Source organism: Nicotiana tabacum, chromosome 16, assembly GCF_000715075.1.
Source record: "Nicotiana tabacum cultivar K326 chromosome 16, ASM71507v2, whole genome shotgun sequence".
Classification (NCBI taxonomy): Eukaryota; Viridiplantae; Streptophyta; class Magnoliopsida; order Solanales; family Solanaceae; genus Nicotiana; species Nicotiana tabacum.
The window spans coordinates 42,405,819-42,426,239 of NC_134095.1; the positions used below are offsets into that span (position 1 = coordinate 42,405,819).

Below are 20,421 nucleotides of genomic sequence, written 5' to 3' on the forward strand. Positions count from 1 at the left end.
GCAGCAAGGGGGTCCTCAATTGTCAACACCTCATCATCAGACTCTATAATTACATCAACGGCATCAATAAGAGAGCAATTGGCGAACTCGCTTGGTCACCTCATAGACTTCTGCACATTGAATGTTATTTCCTCATCATTGAGTCTCATTTTGAGCTCCCCAGTCTCACAGTCAATCAGAGCTCTCCCCGTGACCAAGAATGGACTTCCTAAGATTATAGGAACCTCTTCATCCACTTTTCAATCCAAGATCACAAAATCTGCAGGGAACACAAATTTCCCCACCTAAATAAGCACATCATCAAGGATACCGAATGGACGCTTCACAGTCTTGTCGGCCAGCTGCAACAACATGGAGGTGGGTCTAGCTCTCCTAATGCCCAACCTCTTATAGATAGCCAGGGGCATAAGATTAATGTTGGCCCCTAAATCACAGAGCGCCTTAGCAAATGCGAAATTCCCAATAGTGCATGGAATTGTAAAGTTACCTGGATCAGACAGCTTTTCAGCAATAGGTCTCGTCACTACTGCACTATAGGTCTGAGTAAGTGTAACCGTAGCCAAGTCTTGAAAATCAAATTTCCGGGACATCAAGTCCTTCATCATTTTTGCGTACCCAGGCATCTCTTTTAAAGCTTCAATCAGTGGAATATTTACCTGGATTTGTTTGAGCATTTCAAAGAACTTTTTATACTGCTCCTCCTTTTGTTGCTTGGCTAGCCTCTGTGGAAAGGGTGCAGGAGGTCTCTTCTTCCCAATCACTTGGGACTTCTCTTTATCAGCTACTATTTCAACAACTGGCTCTTCAACTGGCTCAACTACTTTCTCGGTCTCCTGCTGAATGTTCTTTTCTTCCTGAGCAGGCTGGACTGTCACCTCTATCAGTATCGTAGACTCATCCAGCTCAATGGGCACTGGAATGAATGTCTCGGCCTGTATATTTTCTCGAGCTCTCTCTTGTTCTACATCTAGATCCCTGCCATTACGGAGACTCACCGCCATCAGCTGCTTTGGGCCCTGATCTTTTGGATTAATCTGGGTGTCTGCAGGTAATATCTCCTGAGGACGATTGTTCAGAGACATTGAAATTTGGCCCAATTGCACTTCAATATTTTTGATTGCTGCGTCATGTGCATCTACTCTTTCATTTATTTTTGCATTGGACCCAATAACCTGCTGCATCATTGCTTCAAGTCTAGTGAACCCATCTTCTTGCCTTCCACCATGCTGTTGCTGAGGTGGGGGATACCCTTGCTGCTGATTGTTATACCCCTGTGGCCTTGGATAAGGTGCCATATTGTTGGGAGGTCTCATACCTCCCATGCTTCCAGCGTTGTACTGTGGCTGAGGTGGTCTGTATGGCTGCTGAGTTTGCTGACCCCAGTTCTGATTGCGCTGTCTCTGGCCTCCATAGTTTGACACATAGTTCATGTCTTTAGGGTGCTGATGATGATGATCATGTTCTGCATTCCAAGGATTACCAACTGGCCGACTAATGCAAGATATGCACAAGCTCCCATTGGTATTATCTACAATGTGCACTTGCTGTTTCTGCCCTGATTCCTCCACCTTTTTGGTGAGTATGCTCATCTGTGTCAAGAAGGTCGCCACATTTTCAGCCATGGAATTTGATTGGTCAAAAGGCACTGAGTGCACCATTGGAGTGATAGGTGCATTCCTCGTCGTCCACCCCGAATTTTGAGCCATTTTGTCAAGCAAACTCTGACCTTCTCTCCAAGTTTTGCTCAAAAATGCCCCACCAGCTGAGGCATCTACAATGTTCTTCATGCTATCTGACAGTCCCATGTAAAACTGTTGTCCCAACATCTGATCTGGAATACCATGGTGTGGACATATAACCAACATTCCTTTAAACCGGCTCCATGTCTCATGCAATGTCTCCATTGGTTTCTGTTTAAAGCTCACGATCTCATCAATTTGTTGAGTTGTTTTGTTGGGCGGGTGGAACTTGATGTGAAAGTGCTTGACTAACTCATCCCAAGTTTCTATAGAGTTTATGGGGAGTGAGTTTAGCCAGACCTGAGCAGCTCCTGTCTCCGAGAATGGAAATAATAACAGCCTGATTCCTTCCGGAGTTACGTTGGTTTGCCTTTGAGTTTTGCAAATCGACAGGAAGTTCTTCAAGTGCTACTGAGGATCTTCGGCTGGTGTCCCAGAAAATAGTCCCTTGTTTTGCAGCAAGTACAACATGTTGTTCGTGATCTGGAACGATTCAGCTTGTATCGCGGGCACAATAATGGTAGTGGCCAGATTTTCATCTGTGGGTTGTGCCCAGTCATATAGTGCAGCCTCAGGCACAGGAGGTGCCATATCTCTGACGTTTCCGATGATGTTGTCTACGTCACCCATGTCAATTTCTAGTTTGTGTGTTTGATGAGGTTGTTGAAGTCTTTTATTGGCACGGTTCAATATCCGGAATATTTTCTCGGGGTATGAGAGTCCTTCAAGTAGTTCTCCAGTCCTCGTAGAGTTTCTAGGCATACACCTGTGCAACCACGTCAACAACCGTAAAAAATTTCAATCAAAAATTTGGTGTAGAGAAAACTGACTACACTAAGAATTTTTGTATTTCTATCAATGGTAATTGATAATTCCGTTAACTCCCCGGCAACGGCGCCAAAATTTGATCACGCCCAACTATGCCTTATAATGCAAATATAACCCGAGTATTCTGCCTAGAGTCGAATCCACAGAGAGTTAACCTATCAATCACTATCTTTAGACCCACTAAACTCTTGAGAACCCCAAACGTTTGAATCACAGTTGATGGTGTCTTCAATAACTAAAATTACAAGTAAATAAACAGCTGTAAACTAAGAATGCTAAGGTTGTAAACAATAATAAGAAAACGCTAAGGTAATGACTTTCCCTATTGATGGAATCCCTTCTGTTTATGCTTCATACAAATTGACCAACACCTCTCTATCAATCATGAACGCTCATCTTACCGTAAATCTCTCCCGAGTAATCACAGTAATATACTCAATGCACTCTCCTGAGATACACTAGCTAGCTCTAATTAACACGGTTCACTTTAGATTGCACTCAAGGCTTCGTTATCCCTAATCTCGCCTTTAAACCCGCAGTTATAGATCCCTCTTATACTTTGGGAGTGGTGTTGTTCAACAATAACCTAAATATGCACTCTCTCCCGAGTTATGCACACTAAATAGGCATAGCTAATTGAGGATCCTGTCAATTAACTACAACATGCACAAAGTTGAACAAATAAAGATTGAGACTAGCAATTTGTATTCACATAAACAAGAAGTTCATCCCCCAATAGGTTCCATCAAAACCTTAGACAAAGGATTTAGCTACTCATAACTATGGGTAAACAAACTAAAATAACATTCATCATAAAACTTGCAAGAAAAATCAAAGAAAAGAAGAAAGATTTTTTGGGTGATCTCTCACAATTGTTTTTCCTTGTCAAAATACTCTCCAAATCAATACATGCCTCTCTTGGGCGAAGTCTAATGTTTAAAATAGGGTTTTGGGCTAAAAATCCCGTGTTTTGCACTTTAGTCCCTGAAGTTCTCCGCCTCCGCCGCGGTCCTGCCGCGGTCACGGTCAAACCGAGGCCAAACATGCTCTCTGATTCTCACTTTGTCTGTAGCCATCTTTTACCTCGGTCGCGGTGGAACCGCAACAGTGCTCTTTCAGTTCTAACTTGAGCTGTTTCGCGTGGTTTACTTGACGGAATTTTACGATCGGCCTCTTTTTCTCCATATTTGATCCTAAAAGTACTCTATAGCCTTCTCTGGTCATATATAACCTGCAAAGCATGAAAAACACTAATAAAAGCATTTTGTTATCACTTTTATCATTCAAACTATACAAGAAGGTGGTTATCTAGGGTCTAATTATAGTTAAATTCACCTATTATCAACAAGCTTCATACTCAAAGTCGAGCAAAATATTACTGCTTGATATGCCTCGATGAACAATCGGTGGTGAATAATCCTGGTGCAGATAAGATAAAGCAAAAGCAACACCTTTGATGATATTCATCCTTTTTAGCCAATCCAAATTCTTGGACTCAACTTCATTGCTCAAGATACTAAACAGACTCCCCCTCTCCACACACTTGTAAACCAAGAACGAGTGTTGTGCATTCGAACAAAATCCATAGAGTTTCACAATGTTCCGATGCTCATTCGTGAAGCTTTTGCAATGTGCATTCGCAAATGAAGAATGAAATCTCTTTACAGCTATACTCCCTAATGATGGAAGGTTTACCTTGTAAACGCTTCCCTGCCCTCCTTGCCCGATACAAAATGTTGCATCAAACTCCTCTGTGGCATTTAAGATATCCCTGTACAATGCCTTTCCATCTAACAAGGATATCGAAAACAAACCATCATCCCGTCTTTCAACATCTTTAACTTTTCTTCTTTTATCACACATAAGAACACCAATAAAAGCACAGAGAAGTACTAGTGCTCCCATAACAGGAAGTACATTGGCGAGGATGAGTTTACTTCTTGAGTGCTTCTTTACTATCGAAGATGGCCTTTCGCAAGGCTGAAATCCTGTTACATTGCCATAAAGACCTTTATTACCTTCTAATGAAGCATTCATAAAAGCTTTATTATTTGGTATTGGACCTTCCAACTCATTGTATGACAAGACAACATCCCGCAAACCAATCATACTTTCAAATTCTTCAGGAATGCGGCCAGACAGGTCATTGTGAGAAAGATTCAACTTTTCCAAGTCCAGCAAACTGGCTAACTGAGAGGTATTTGTCCATCTAGAAGGTTATGGCTCAAATCAAACACACTTAGGTGAGTTATCCTCCCTATCTCCTTTGGAATTTTTTGGCCAAACTTGTTGCTCAGGTTCAAGAGAAACATGTTCATGTAATCTCCTATAAATGTTGGGATCGACCCGTTCTATCTATTGTCTGACAGACCAAGGGACTCTAACTTTGTCAGTGACCCAAGTTCACTCGGAATATTGCCAGAAATGTGATTGTTCTGCATAAAAAGATTAACTAGAGAGGTCAAGTTTCCAAATTAATTCTTTTGGAATCTGCCCAACCAAATGATTAGATGAAAGATCAAGTCCTGAAGCCCTTTGACGTTTCCAATCTGTGGTGGTATGTTACTGTATTGGGAAAAAACTGAATTTACATTGAAGGTGACGTGGCATGACACGAGAACTGGTCAAATGGTCAAAATATGATGATCAGTTAAGAGGCACGAGTGACAACAGATACGAGGAAAGGAAAGCTAAATAGGCACGAGAAACAATTCGAATAATACAAGCTTCGTACCTATTTAGGTCGTTTAAAGCCAAGAGATCAGAAGGCATTGAAGACATGGATATGATGACGAAAAGGAGTCCAAATTCAATATTAAATACTCAATACGTTAGAGAATTGGTATTAAATAGGAATGATTGTATAACGTCTTATTTAATATCATTTATTGCTCATAATTGTCTCATTAAGACTAAGGTATTACTCCTTTACTTAGAATCAACTATAAAAGGAGGAGGTCTCGTCATTTGTAAGGACAGAGGATATCATCAACATTACATTGGAATACAAACCTATTTACTGCTTATTTGTCATTCTCAAAAAGTCTATTATTTCTTTTTCGTCTCCTGATTATCAGTAGCCCGAATTTCTATTTGTCTTTAGCTTTGACCAAAGAATCATATTTTTGGTTAAACAAATTGGTTCCGTTACCGGAAAACTGATAATCTTTTCTTTGAAGCTACGTTTTATTCGTCTTTATCAACATGTCAAACAACAACAACAACAATAACAGTAATAATACATTGGGAAACCATGAAAATCAAATCCATCAAAATCAAGGAGACCTACCGAACATTGACGTGGTTCCCTCCCCTCCAGATTCACCACGTCAATCTCGTGAAGGCACTCCTGCTCCTGAATCCCGTGCTGATCAACAAGAACAATCTGAACATTTTGAAGGAGGTGCAAATGAAGCTTTACAAAAGCTAATTGATGCACAGGTCGGCAAAGCTCTTCAGGCTCTAGTTAGTCGATTGCCTGCTGCACCACCCACACCAACTCCTAATAATAATACATTGGAGAATCCTCGTTCTGGTCTTGTTAATTCTGGAAATGGAGGAACCACCAGTGAACCACAGGAAGGGGGACCAGGTAATTCAAATAATTCCTATTTGCAAAATTTAGTACTAACCTTGCAGAAACAGATTAAGGAACAAAATGAGCGTATTGAGCAAATTCCTGGAGTTCCGCCTGTAATAAAAGGAGTAGACATGGACAAATACTCACAACAACCTTAGAAGCCAAGTGTTACTCTCCTTCCAATTCCGAAAAAGTTCAAAATGTCTGACATCCCGAAATATGATGGTACTACAGACCCACGTGACTGCATTTACAACAGGCGTGAAAGGCAACGACTTGACCAAACAAGAAATTGAATCAGTACTGGTCAAGAAATTTGGAGAAACACTCATCAAGGGTGCATTAACCTAGTATTCTCTTTTATCTGAAAATTCTATAAATTCTTTTGCTGAGCTTGCAGATTCTTTTATTAAAGCACACTCGGGAGCTCAAAAGGTTGAGAAAAGAATGGAAGATATTTTTAAAATCAAACAAGGGGATTCAGAGTTGCTTAGAGACTTTGTTGATAGATTCCAGCGTGAAAGAATGACTCTACCCCGTGTACCTGACAACTGGGCTGCAATAGCTTTTGCAAGTAATTTAAATGACAAAAGTTCTGAAGCCACGAGAAGACTCAAAGAAAGCCTTCGAGAATTCCCTTCAACCACGTGGAATGATGTTTACAACAGGTACAGTACGAAGCTGCAAATTGAAGAAGATACCGTACCTAAGTTTCATCATGAAGAAAGGGGCGGTTCCAGAAGATCAGAAACCGAAAAAAGATCAGGTAAAAATAGGTACGATCCATATATGGGACATGCAGGAAAAGACTCATGGTCAAAACAAGATAGCCAGCAATATGATAAAAAATCGAGGAACAGGGAATCTGGTTCTTCATCAAGATTCAGAAATGATCGGAACAGACAAGAGTCACGAGATGATGACAGAAGTTTAAAGGCAAGGTTCGACGGATATAACTTTAATGTCACTACCTCCGAGCTCGTGGCTATTTTGAGAAGCATGGGAGATAAGGTACGATGGCCAAAAGAGATGCGGTCAAATCCAAATAGACGCAATCCAGATCATTGGTGTGAATTCCACAATGATCACGGGCACAAAACTTCAGAATGTAGTTTCTTGCAGAGTGAAATGGATCATCTATTGAAGCAAGGGTACCTCACTGAGTTATTTAGTGAAAAAGGTAAACAAGCCTATATGAAAAATAGGCAAGAGCCACCAAAACCTCCTTCACCCAAGAGAACAGTGAATGTGATAAGTGGGGGAGAAGATATTCACGGCATAACCTACACAGCTTCCAACAAGGTTTCTAAAGTAACAATTACACACGGGAAACGGGTACGGCAGGTTTTAGAAAATAAAAGTATTTCATTCGATGATGCAGATACCGAAGGAGTGATAACCCCACATAATGACGCACTGGTAATATCTTTACTTGTACATGATACTAATGTAAAACGAGTTTTGATTGATCCAGGGAGTTCCGTAAATATTATACTACTAAGGGTATTACGTGAAATGCAAGCTGAAGACAAAATGATACCCAAGGCGCATACCTTGTCAGGCTTCGACAATTCAAGTGTGGTAACAAAAGGAGAGGTAATTCTAACAACCTTTGCTGCAGGTGTTGTTAAAGAAACTAAATTTCAGGTAGTTGATATGGAAATGACCTACAATATGATCATGGGGAGGCCTTGGATCCATGATATGGATGTTGTTCCATCAACTCTACATCAAGTTATTAAATTTCCATCACCGTTGGGGATTTGTCAAATTCGAGGGGATCAGCAAATAGCCAGGAGTATCAATGCTGTAACAGATATGAGCACCGTAAACAAAGAAAAATAGCAATTACAGGAAATAGTTGAAGGTGTCAGCAATCAAACCTCAACTGAGCGAGAGAAAACAGATTTAGACTCGAGACCTGATACAATTCAAGAACCTGAGGAGAATGAAAATATCAAAACAACCATCGAAGAACTCGAGGCTGTGATATTATTTGAGCAGTGGCCTGAACGGAAAGTTTATGTTGGAGCTAATTTAAACTCAAACATGCGAGGTATGTTAATTGAATTTCTAAAATCTAACGTGGACTGTTTTGCTTGGTCCCATGCTGACATGACAGGGATACCACCGGATGTGATGACTCATAAATTAAACAAAGACCCATCCTTTACACCAATAAAGCAAAAGAAAAGAAAGCAAGGAGCTTTCAAAAATCAGGTGATTCAAGATGAGGTCCAAAAGCTATTAAAAATTGGGTCAATACGCGAGGTAAAGTATCCTAATTGGTTAGCAAACACAGTTGTTGTACCTAAGAAAAACGGTAAGTGGCGGGTTTCCATGGATTATACAGATCTTAACAAAGTCTGCCCAAAAGATTCTTTCCCTTTACCGCATATAGATCAGTTAATTGATGCAACTGCATGACATGAACTTTTGAGTTTTTAGATGCATATTCGGGGTACAACCAAATTAAAATGGACCCCAGTGATGAAGAAAAAACTTCTTTCATCACAGACAGGGGGACTTACTGTTATAAAGTAATGCCCTTTGGTCTCAAAAATGCTGGAGCAACCTATCAAAGGTTGGTCGCCAAAATGTTCCAAGAACATTTAGGAAAAACCATGGAGGTATATATAGAAGATATGCTCGTCAAAACCCAGCATTCTCATGATCATATTTCTCATTTATCTATTACATTTGAAATTTTACGAAAATTTAATATGAAACTCAATCCAGAAAAATGTGCATTTGGGGTTGCCTCAGGCAAATTTTTGGGCTTTCTCATTTCTAACCGTGGTATTGAGGTAAATCCTTCTCAGATCAAAGCAATAGAGGAGATCCCTAATATCCTTACAAGTAAAAAAGAAGTCCAAAGGCTAACGGGAAGAATTGCGGCCTTGGGGAGATTTATTCCCAAATCTTCAGAAAAATGCTTTAAATTTTTCTCCGCACTCAAAAAGCAAGATCATTTTGAATGGAACGAAGATTGCCAACAAGCCCTTAGAAATTTAAAAGCTTACTTGTCAAATCCACCATTATTGGCAAAACCAAAAGAAGGAGAAAAGCTACTCATCTATTTGGCCGTGTCAGAAGTTGCGGTAAGTGCTGTTTTAGTCCGTGAGGACCAAGGTAAACAATCTCCTATCTATTATGTAAGCAAGTCTTTATTAGATGCTGAAACACGATATCCACAACTAAAAAAAGTAGCATTAGCTTTGATCATGGCATCTAGAAAATTAAGACCTTATTTTCAATGTCATCCCATTGTTGTAGTTACTGCTTTTCCATTACGAAACATTTTGCATAAACATAAATTGTCAGGGAAGTTAGCAAAATGGGCTATAGAATTAAGTGAATACGAAATCATTTATCAGCCTAGGACTGCTATAAAATCTCAAGTATTAGCCGATTTCGTAGCTGATTTTAGCCAGGGATGCATTTAGAAGCAGAAAAAGAATTACAAGTTTTTAATGGTGCAAACCCGGGGACTTGGATTTTATTCACTGATGGTTCATCTAATGTAAGAGGAGTAGGTCTAGGTATAGTTCTCATACCACCTACGGGTGAAACTATTAGGCAAGCTATAAAAAGTCATTCTATGACTAATAATGAAGCAGAGTACGAGGCTGTAATTGCAGGTTTAGAATTGGCAAGAGAACTCGGCATAACACAAATTATAATCAAGAGTGATTCTCAACTCGTGGTCAATCAAATGCTGGGGACTTATACAGCCAGGGAAACTCGAATGCAAGAATATCTCGAAAAGGTACGGAAACTAATAAAGCAATTCCAAACTTGGAAGGTAATGCAGATCCCAAGAGATGAGAATGTGGAGGCAGATGCTTTAGCTAATCTCGCATCTGTGGCTGACGTAGCAAATGACGCAAATGCTTCAGTCATACATTTATTTCATTCCGTTCTCGAACCTAATAAGAATGAGGTAAATTTTAATCATTTAACATGGGATTGGAGAAATGAAATTATTGTTTTTTACAGCACGGAACCTTGCCTAATGACAAAGGGAAGGCTCATGCGCTTCGCAAAAAAGCCGCTCGATATTGTTTATATCAAGGAAATCTTTATCGAAAGATGTTCGGTGGACCACTAACAAGGTGTCTCGGACCCTCTCAAACAGAATATGTGATGAGGGAAGTGCACGAAGGACATTGTGGAAATCACGCAGGGGGAAGGTCACTCGTAACAACATTGATTCGAGCAGGATATTATTGGCCTAAGATGGAAGAAGAGGCAAACAGTTTCGTGTCCAAATGTGATAAATGTCAAAGATACGACAATAATATGCACAGACCAGCTGAGTTACTACACCCTGTTATAGCCCCGTGGCCCTTTATAAAATGGGGAATGGATATCGTAGGTCCACTTCCACAAGCAAAAGGTCAGGTAAAGTTTCTACTTGTACTCACAGATTATTTCACTAAATGGGTAGAAGCAGGAGCATTTAAACAGGTACGAGAGAAGAAAGTTAAAGACTTCATATGGCGAAATATAATATGCCGCTTTGGAGCACCAAAGGAGATCGTGTGTGACAATGGACCACAATTCATAGGAGCTCAAATCACAGAATTTCTTCAAAGTTGGCAGATTAAAAGGATAACATCTACGCCATACCATCCAGTGGGTAATGGACAAGCGGAATCCACAAACAAAGTCATTATCAACAACTTGAAGAAGAGGTTACAGGATTCAAAAGGTAATTGGCCTGAGATATTACCTGGAGTACTATGGGCTTATCGTACAACGACAAAAACAAGCACTGGAGAAACACCATTTTCAATGGTTTATGGTGCGGAAGCCTTAATTCCAGTTGAAATAGGTGAACCGAGCACACGGTACGTTCAGGCAACAGAGGAATCTAATGATGAAGAGATGTGGGCCAACCTTGATTTGCTTAAAGGAAGAAGAGAAGCTGCATTGATAAAAATGGCAGCACAAAAGCAAGTAATTGAACGATATTACAATAGGAAATCACGCCTCAGATTTTTCAAAATTGGGGACTTCGTGCTTAAAAAGGGTGTTCCAATCTGCAAAGGCTGCTAATTCAGGAAAGCTAAGTCCAACGTGGGAAGGACCATACAGAGTTCGTGACATTGCGGGAAAAGGAGCATACGAGTTGGAGACAATGGACGCAAAGTTTTACCCTCACATTGGAATGCCGTCCATTTAAAGAGATATTACTTCTGAGAAAGTACCCACGGTCAGGTATCACCATGTTAAAATTTTCTTTTGAATTATTAAAATTTTACTAACGATTTTAGATGCTAGGCAAAAACCCTAACTCGTGCCAAATGATGAGTCACGACCTGCAAGGCAAAATGGAGTATTCTAAAATTCTTAGCCCAGGGTTACAATTAATCTGATAGAAATACACACGAGTTAGGCAGTCTTCATCTATTATCGCACCTCCGAGTCCCGTATATTTTTCTGTTTCAGGAAAAGGACCAAATTGAAAGAAATAAACAAGTGCCCGAGGCTTCATACTTCACCGCTCAAACACTTGGGGGACTACATATTATACACAGATATGTGTAGAAAAACAGATACGAATATCGAACAAAAGTCGGCCAAAAAGAGACAAGTGTTGTGAAAAGGTTACAAAGTCTTCAGCATTCATCATCGTGTTCAACAAACACAAGACATTCATCATAATGTTTTTCCCATGAGAACAACAGAGTCATCTCTCAAACTCATAAACGAAGTCACCTCTCAAACCCTTCATAATATATAAAGATAGGGTCATGACTATGTACTGAAACAGATTATGAAGAAAAACCTTGTTTATTTTATATTATGTAAAAATTTGTTACAAGAAAAACAGTTACGAGAAAGGTTATAGATGTATTTTAATACATGTAATAGTCAAAAAACTTGTTAAAGTTCATGAATAAAAACTTGTCAAAGTTGTTTCATACAAAACATGTGTATTCCTATTTCTTTCATCATATTATAACACCATTATGAAGTTGAGACGTCTTCTTCATTAAGTGTCGATAAAATAAAAGGGCCCTCTTTTATAAGCCTCATGTTGATAATCCATGAGAAGAATCATAAAGCATTTTCAAAGGATAAAAATATTAAGCTATTCTATAAGTCCTAGATAAATAGGCAAGAATAGAATATATAGAAGTACCGATAAAATTTCTTAATATAAAAGACTAAGTACAAACTTAGTCAGCAAAATATTTGTTTTTTACAAATGCCCCATTATGATAACTGGAGACTTCATCAAAAGATCCCTTAAAGTTGCCAAGGGATAACACCACCAATTAATAAAAAAAAACAGTAAAGTTTGAAATACATTCAACTAGTCACTGAAGGGGTTGGAACATCAGAAGTTGCAATCTCATTTTCAGGGGCAGTCACAGGCACGGTAACAACTTCTGAGGGAGCAGCAATAGGAGCAGTTTCAACTGGGCCTGGAGTGTTAAAATCACCGAGGGAAGCAAGAGTCACGGGAGCTTCAGCTTCCATGGACTGTGTCATAGAATTTTCACCCTCGGGAGCCGGAATTGCAACTCCAATTGCCGCAGTAGCCACTTCTTTATTTAAAAGCTCTTCTGCCCCAGGAGTTCCAAGTGCAGGAGAAGGAGTATCAACTGGTTGTTGGCTTTTTTCAATAGTGTCTAAGACTTTGGCTAATTCAGATTGCAAATCAAAGTTTTCTTGAGTAGCTTCCATCAAAGCATCACGGCGAGATTTTAGAAAAGCCCAACTTACCTCTATGTTGAAGTTCTCCTCAAGAAGTCCATACTCCCTTTCCCACATAGCAAGATCGTTCTTCAATATCTGGTGTTCAGCTAGCCATGCCTCTGCTTCTAGAACCCGCCTCTGTATGCTGAACAGAGGGAGGGGGAACAATGGAAGGAGGAGTAGTAGAAGAGGTAAAAACAATGGGAGTTGTGGGAGTCAAAGCAGGGACAGTAGGAGCAGATATGGGAACCAAAACAGGTAAGGAAACAGGAGTCGATAAAATAGGCAAAGAAATACTCGTGGTTGTCAAAGGAATAGAAGGAATAGAAGAAATGGGAATAGAAGAAGAGAGGGGAGTTTCATCAAGAACTGGTCCAAACTCTCCACTCTCAAAACCACTAACAAAGAGACGTCGAATTGATTCATTAGAGCCTCTTGGAGTGGTATCCTCATCAGAAAGGATTTGAACTGGCTCGAAGATAGAGGCTCGAGCAGGAGTATCTTCAACTTCATCCCCATCAATGACGCGTCTCCTGGCTCTTGGCCTAGCTATCAAAGAGGTATTCTCTTCTTCCTCATTCTCAGAACTTTCTTCTATAACTTTTCTTTTTGGTAGCGTGGCCCGAGTCTTTTCCAAATCAAGTGAAGCGGTTGAAGACGCTCGAATGGCAACGACTACCTCAGCTGTCATACCCCTGATACCAAATCCTGATAAAAAGAGGGATAAAGAATTAAAATAAGAAAGAATTCAATATACGGCAAAGCATAAGGAAATACATACCATGGGTCTTCACTTTCCAACCATTCAAAAGAGAAATTGATTTCCAAGTTCTCGCCTCCATAGGCGCAATCTTCAAAATTGAATCTATCTAACCACGGAAGTTAGGAACGTGTTCCACATCTCCCATGGTTGCTACAAAAAGCCAAAAAGAGACGAGATTAGAAAAGAAAGCAAAATTCTTAAAAAATAGATACGGTAAGAAAAAGAAAAACTTACGTGCAAAATTCCACTTATCAGGGAAGGGAATGTTTGTTTCACCCAACAAATCCACCGTACGTACAACAACGTAACGATAATACCACCCTCGATCCTTGTCATCTTCGGGGTTTACCAAAACCTTCTTACTTCTTGCAGTCAAGGTAAACACTCCATGGCAGAATAATTTGGGGTGGTATAGGTGAACAAGATGAGAAAAAGCAAAAGTGAATAATAAATTGTTTGTTGAAGATCAATGAAAAAGAAGACAAAAGAAAGAGGGTTAAATATGTTTATAATGACAACCGTCAAACTTAGAAGTGTAATGATGGAAAGCCTATAATAAAGGCAACTATCACTTCGTGAATAGTGGGAATGAAGAAGCCTTGAAAAAAGGGCGCAGAATTGCAGAACCAATCAGAAAGTGACATGTGTATAGAGCATTAAATAAAAGGTGACACGTATGCAAAACATTAATTAGAAGGGACAATTGAAGCGTCAGTACTGTCATAGTATTAATTACGGCAAAAATTCCCTTTTTATGAAGATCCACTTCCCAGATATTTAATTGATAAATAAATGGAAAGTGGGGGGACTATCTGTATTGGGAAAAACTGAATTTACATTGAAGGTGACGTGGCATGACACGAGGACTGGTCAAATGGTCAAAACATGATGATCAGTTAAGAGGCACGAGTGACAACAGATACGGGGAAAGGAAAGCTAAATAGGCACGAGAGGCAATTCGAATAATACAAGCTTCGTACCTATTTAGGTCGTTTAAAGTCAAGAGATCAGAAGACATTGAAGACATGGATATGATGACGAAAAGGAGTCCAAATTCAATATTAAATACCCAATACGTTAGAGAATTGGTATTAAATAGGAATGATTGTGTAACGTCTTATTTAATATCATTTATTGCTCATAATTATCTCATTAAGACTAAGGTATTACTCCTTTACTTAGAATCAACTATAAAAGGAGGAGGTCTCGTCATTTGTAAGGACGGAGGATATCATCAACATTACATTGGAATACAAACCTATTTACTGTTTATTTGTCATTCTTAAAAAGTTTATTATTTCTTTTTCGTCTCCTGATTATCAGTAGCCCGAATTTCTATTTGTCTTTAGCTTTGACCAAAGAATCATATTTTTAGTTAAACAATTACCACTAACGTTATTTCTCGCTATCTGCAAGTTTGTCAAATTCTTGCATTTTCCCCGGTTGCTGCTGAGCTCACCATAAAAATCGTTGTCACTCAAATCAATGAACTGAAGCTCGGGATAGATACCAAAAGCTTCCGATAAATTCCCAGTGAAACTGTTGTTATTAAAAACGAACTCTTTTGAAACTCGAGCACTTGCTCAAGCTTCTTGGTATTGGACCTGTCAACTTGTTACTATTCACCATGAAGTTCACAAGCTTTCCACCTTGGCAAAAATGCTCTGGCAAGTGGCCTGAAAATTGATTTTCACTCATTGATAACATAACCAAGTTATCCAAATATGCAAGTTCTTTTGGAATGGAACCAGAAAGTTTGTTGGAGCCGAGATTCAGATTTTGCAAGTTTCTCAAATTGCCAAATGAAGTAGAACTGAACCAGTAAGCTGATTATTAGATAAATCTAGATCAGTGAGGTTTTTCAGATTCCCCAGCTCAGTAGGAATGGGACCAGAAAGTTGGTTAGAAAAAAGGTACAAAATTTTGAGCTCACTTAAGTCACCTACCGTAATTGGAATTGAACCAGTAAGCTGATTCTTAGATAAATCTAGAAGAGAGAGGTTTTTCAGATTCCCCAACTCTGTAGGAATGAGACCAGAAAGTTGGTTAGAATAAAGGTATAGAGTCTTGAACTCAGTTATGTCACCTAGAGTAGTTGGAATTAAACCAGTAAGCGTATTATTGTATAATGCCAGATGAGTGAGGTATTTCAAATCCCCCAACTCTGAAGGAATTGGACCAGAAAGATTGTTTGTTCGAAGTATAAACTCTCAAGTGACTTCATCTTCCCAATTTCAACAGGAATGGGACCAGAAAGCTTATTCTTACAAAGATACAAAGAAGACATGTTGTTCAAATTCCCCAATAAAGCAGGAATTGAACCACTAAGATAGTTATTATTCAAAGCTAGCTGAGTAAGAGACCTTAAGTGACCTATTTCTTCCACCGTTTACTTGGTTGTCAGAGATACGGAGGGTCTCAAGCTTTGTTAGTGACCCGATATGTAGTGGGATTGTGCCTGAAATTTGATTGATGGAAAAGTCAAGATAAACTACATTAGTGAGTTTACCTATTTCAGGGGGAATTGTGCCAGAGAGCTGGTTCATGCTAAGATCAACATATTCAAGAAAAGGGAGAGATGAAAATGGAAAATCACAGAGTGTACCAATAATACTAGCATTTCTGATATTCAACCAGTTTACCCTGCCATTAACACATATAACTCCATACCAATCCCTGCATGCATCAGAACCTGTCGCTCCGACGGTGGAAGAATTCTTGGCACTTAGTGTCCATGAAGCCAATAAGGAATTATTCTGGTTTTGGAAAGTTGCTTTCCATTTGAGGAGAGCAGTTGCTTCCTCAGTAGAAGCAAAAGAAACTGTGAAGAGATATAAGAGAGTGAAAAACTGAAGTAAAGAAAATAATATTCTGGGAAGCATCATCATGGCTAAAGGATGAAATTCAGTTGTTTGATGGACTTGTGCAAGGTAGAGCTTTAATTTATAATGTAGTGATTCAATACAAGTTCTGGGAGGCAATGGCATTAATTTCTCAGCTTGTAAAATACGGGTAGAATTACAAAGACTTGAAGTCAATGTTTCACTATATATATCCTTACCAAATTAAAAGGGTGTTTGGCGATTACGTTTCAATTGTGGCCAAGCTTTAAGTTGTGGAAATTTTCTCCAGAATTATTCAAAAGACATTTCGTTGTCGAGTTGTATCATTTTCCCGGGCGGGCCATGTAAGGTGGAATAGTTGCAATTTTTATTTATTTATTTGGTGCAAGAATAGTTGCAAATTTTTGCTCAGATGACCCAAGAAGAAAAGTCATATACTTGCATTTAGGGTATACATGGACCGGGTTGGTTCGATTTTTATCAAAACCAAATCAAACCAACTATATCGGTTTGGATTGGTTCGGTTTTGTCGGGTTTTCGGGGTTTTTTATTACATGAATGTTATTCCAATCTTACTTTGTTAAAGTTATAGATAAAGTTTTGATAAGTGACTATATGTTTAATAAATATCGGAAAAATTGACAAACATATGATCTATTAAAATATTCTAGTGGGAGAATTTTTTTAATAAACACATAATAGTTATTTGCTTATCTAACAATAATTTCTCATTAATGTACGCTTTCAAAGTTAACACATGAGAGGATCCCAAATATTTCTATATTCTTTAAAGAAAATTCAATATAAAGTCTTATATATATATATATATATATATATATATATATATATATATATATATATATATATATATATTATATATTTATATGTCGGTTTGGTTCGGGATTTTTAATCAATACCAAACCAAGTCAAACCAAACCTAGTCGGGTTTTATAATCTCTTTGGTTTGATTTTTCGGTTTGGTGCGATTTTCCAGTTCGGTTTGAACACCCCTACTTGCACTTATTGCCTCTTTGTTGCGTCCGCTGCCTGTTCAATTCTAAAAGGCAAGCATTTTTACGAGGGTAAAAATTTACCCGCACCGGATGTTTGTACTAAACAAATAAATAAATGGCACTTGTCACTATATTTAACTACAATTGTTAGTACTTAACTATGAGTAGCTACCTTTTATTTTGTACATGGTTTTAAATATTAATATAAAATTATACTTGATCACCTTGCTATTCCCTTGTGCTCTTAACGGCAAGTAGATTGAAAAAACTAGTGAATCATTTTTATCAATTCTTGTGGCCAAAATATTCCAATAATTCTTATGGAGTGATGAGAAGTTTCTTTATTGCCATTTACAAATTCCCTTTTTTATAACACAATCATTTATTTCTGGTGGCAAAATTTTTTCAATAATTATCTGCTCAAACTAAGTGCTGTCCAACCACTGAAACGGAATACATTTTGCATAAAAGTTCCAAGAAGCAAAGCTCTATTGTCTATTCCATCAAAAAGACTCTTGGTACCGATCTCAAGAAATTGGATCCCTCTCACTCTACTTTTCTAGCTTTAGATCATGTCACGGGTTTTGGAGGTTTAATTACTTTACGAATAAGGGTGAACAAATTTTTTTTGGTTGTAGGTGATTGAGGTAATAATATGACTGTTGGACTTTAAGCCATTGGGCTTTAAAAGGGAAGAAGTGTGAATTGGAAATGGAGGGAAATAAAATGGAGGGAAAATAAAAATTTGAAGAAGTGAACTTTTGTCTTGCACTTTGTCCCTCATTGGTGAGGGACAATCACATTTATGTGCTTATATATAGATTCACTTCTTAAAGCTCTTAAAAGGAGTTGAAGAGAATGAACCCTCGCGCCGTCGTCGTCGCTCGCTCGGCTTCGGCTCGGCTTCGGCTTCGGTTTTGTCAAATGATCGAGGCCGCGATCGCGGTAGAACCGCGGCATGCCACGTATTTTCTGAAAAGGCACCTTTCCAGACACCTCTTCTGATATTTGCCTATAAATTCTGAGGCAAGGCTGCATCTTCCATATACGAAAAGACTCTAGAACTTCTTTCTTTCCGAATATACTGCATCCTAATTCGCAGTCTCTCTCTCTCAAATTCGTAAGTGTGATTTTGCTCCGTTCTTTGAGTTCGTTGGTATCCTGCAGTTTGTATTGCCACTATTGCAGGAAAGGTTTATTCCGTTTTATCCTGAGAGGATTTAATCCATTACCTTGGCAACGTGTGAGGGGGTTAAAATTCCTTAAGGACGCACAAGAAAATTGTGGACTCGGAATATTTCTGATTCTTTACTATTTGATATATTTCTTTATTCTTCTAACAGTTTCCTGAATTTTGTTTTAACTCAGTCACATTAACAAGATTAAGGAATTTCAATTACTAATGTTTCTGTGTTGATTATTAAATTATTTTCTTTATACTTTGTTGGAGACTAAAGCCTTGTTGCTTTCTACTCCTATAATTGTTTATGTCCGGTTTAAAGTACATAAAAACTTTGCCGGAATAATAAACGTACGGGTTTGAAGTATATAAAAACTTCACCATTGTTACGTGTTGTATGGTTAGTTTGGTATTCAGTTTGAAGATATCAAAAACTTCACTGATTAACAAGTTCTGTATTGTTTTCAACTTTACAGAAATATGACGAATGAAAACCAAACTAATGGAAGTGTTGCGGGAACGGTTGCTGCTGTTACAAGCCGTTCTACTCCTGCTCATGCTATGGCACCGGCAGAAAAACCCGAAAAGTTTTCCGGGATTGACTTCAAACGTTGGCAAATGAAGATGCTCTTCTATCTTACTACGTTGAGTTTGCAACGTTTCATCAAGGAGGATCCTCCGGTCATGGCTGAAAATACTCCGGATGATGAACGACTTGTTGTAACTGAAGCATGGAAACATTCTGATTTCTTGTGCAAAAACTACATATTGAGTTGTTTGGAAGATGGCTTGTACAATGTCTATAGTGTCATGGAAACTTCAAAAGCATTATGGAATGCACTAGACAAGAAGTACAAGACTGAGGATGTCGGACTTAAGAAATTCGTGGCTGCAAGGTTTTTGGATTTCAAGATGATTGACACTAGGTCCGTCATAACTCAAGTCCAAGAATTACAAGTCATTGTGCATGACCTCCTTGCTGAAGGTATGACCCGAATCAATAATTTTATTAATAAGATTTATCTTATTATTAATTATGAATTTGTTATTGAAGGTATGGTCATAAATGAGGCCTTTCAAGTCGCTGCTTTCATTGAAAAGTTACCTCCGTTGTGGAAGGATTTTAAGAACTATCTTAAACACAAGCGGAAGGAGATGACACTAGAAGACTTGATTGTTCGTCTGAGGATAGAAGAAGACAACAAAAATGCTGAAAAGAAGTCACGTGGAAACTCGACAATAATGGAGGCAAACGTTGTTGAGGAGGCGCCAAAAAATAAGAAGAGGAAGAAGGCTTCCGGACCAAAGAATTACCCAAGCAGGAAAAAGTTCAAGGGTAATTGCCACAACTATGGAAGATCTGGGCATAAAGCCATGGATTGTCGTGCGCCCAAGAATGATAAGAAGAAAAAGAATCAAGCTAACATGGTTGAAGATGAAATGGAGGACTTATGTGCCATGTTGTCTGAATGCAATTTGGTAGGAAATCCAAAAGAATGGTGGATAGATTCTGGAGCCACCCGCCATGTTTGTGCTAACAAGGAGTTATTTTCTTCTTATGCCCCCGCAGGACTCGACGAGACAATCTTCATGGGAAATTCATCTACGGCCAAAATTGAGGGAGTTGGCAAGATTGCGTTGAAGATGACGTCGGGAAAAATAGTGACTCTAAATCAAGTCATCCATGTTCCAGAAATTCGCAAGAATCTTGTGTCTACCTCACTTCTTGTCAAGAATGGATTCAAATGTATTTTTGTTTCTAAT

General features: G+C 38.7%; 1 protein-coding gene and 1 pseudogene across 1 annotated transcript; both read right to left on the reverse strand.

The window, feature by feature from the left end:
- LOC107813157 (uncharacterized) overlaps positions 1–16,661 on the reverse strand; it is a 44,646-nt pseudogene extending 27,985 nt beyond the window's left edge.
- LOC142170674 (uncharacterized) lies at positions 12,292–15,014 on the reverse strand. Its single transcript, XM_075232764.1, has 3 exons — positions 13,856–15,014; positions 13,640–13,771; positions 12,292–13,566 (listed from the first exon to the last, which is right to left on the reverse strand). Exon 3 carries the CDS (start codon positions 12,931–12,933, stop codon positions 12,469–12,471), a length of 465 nt encoding a protein of 154 aa, XP_075088865.1. The 5' UTR covers positions 12,934–13,566; positions 13,640–13,771; positions 13,856–15,014; the 3' UTR covers positions 12,292–12,468.
- Positions 16,662–20,421: the final 3,760 nt, after the last annotated feature.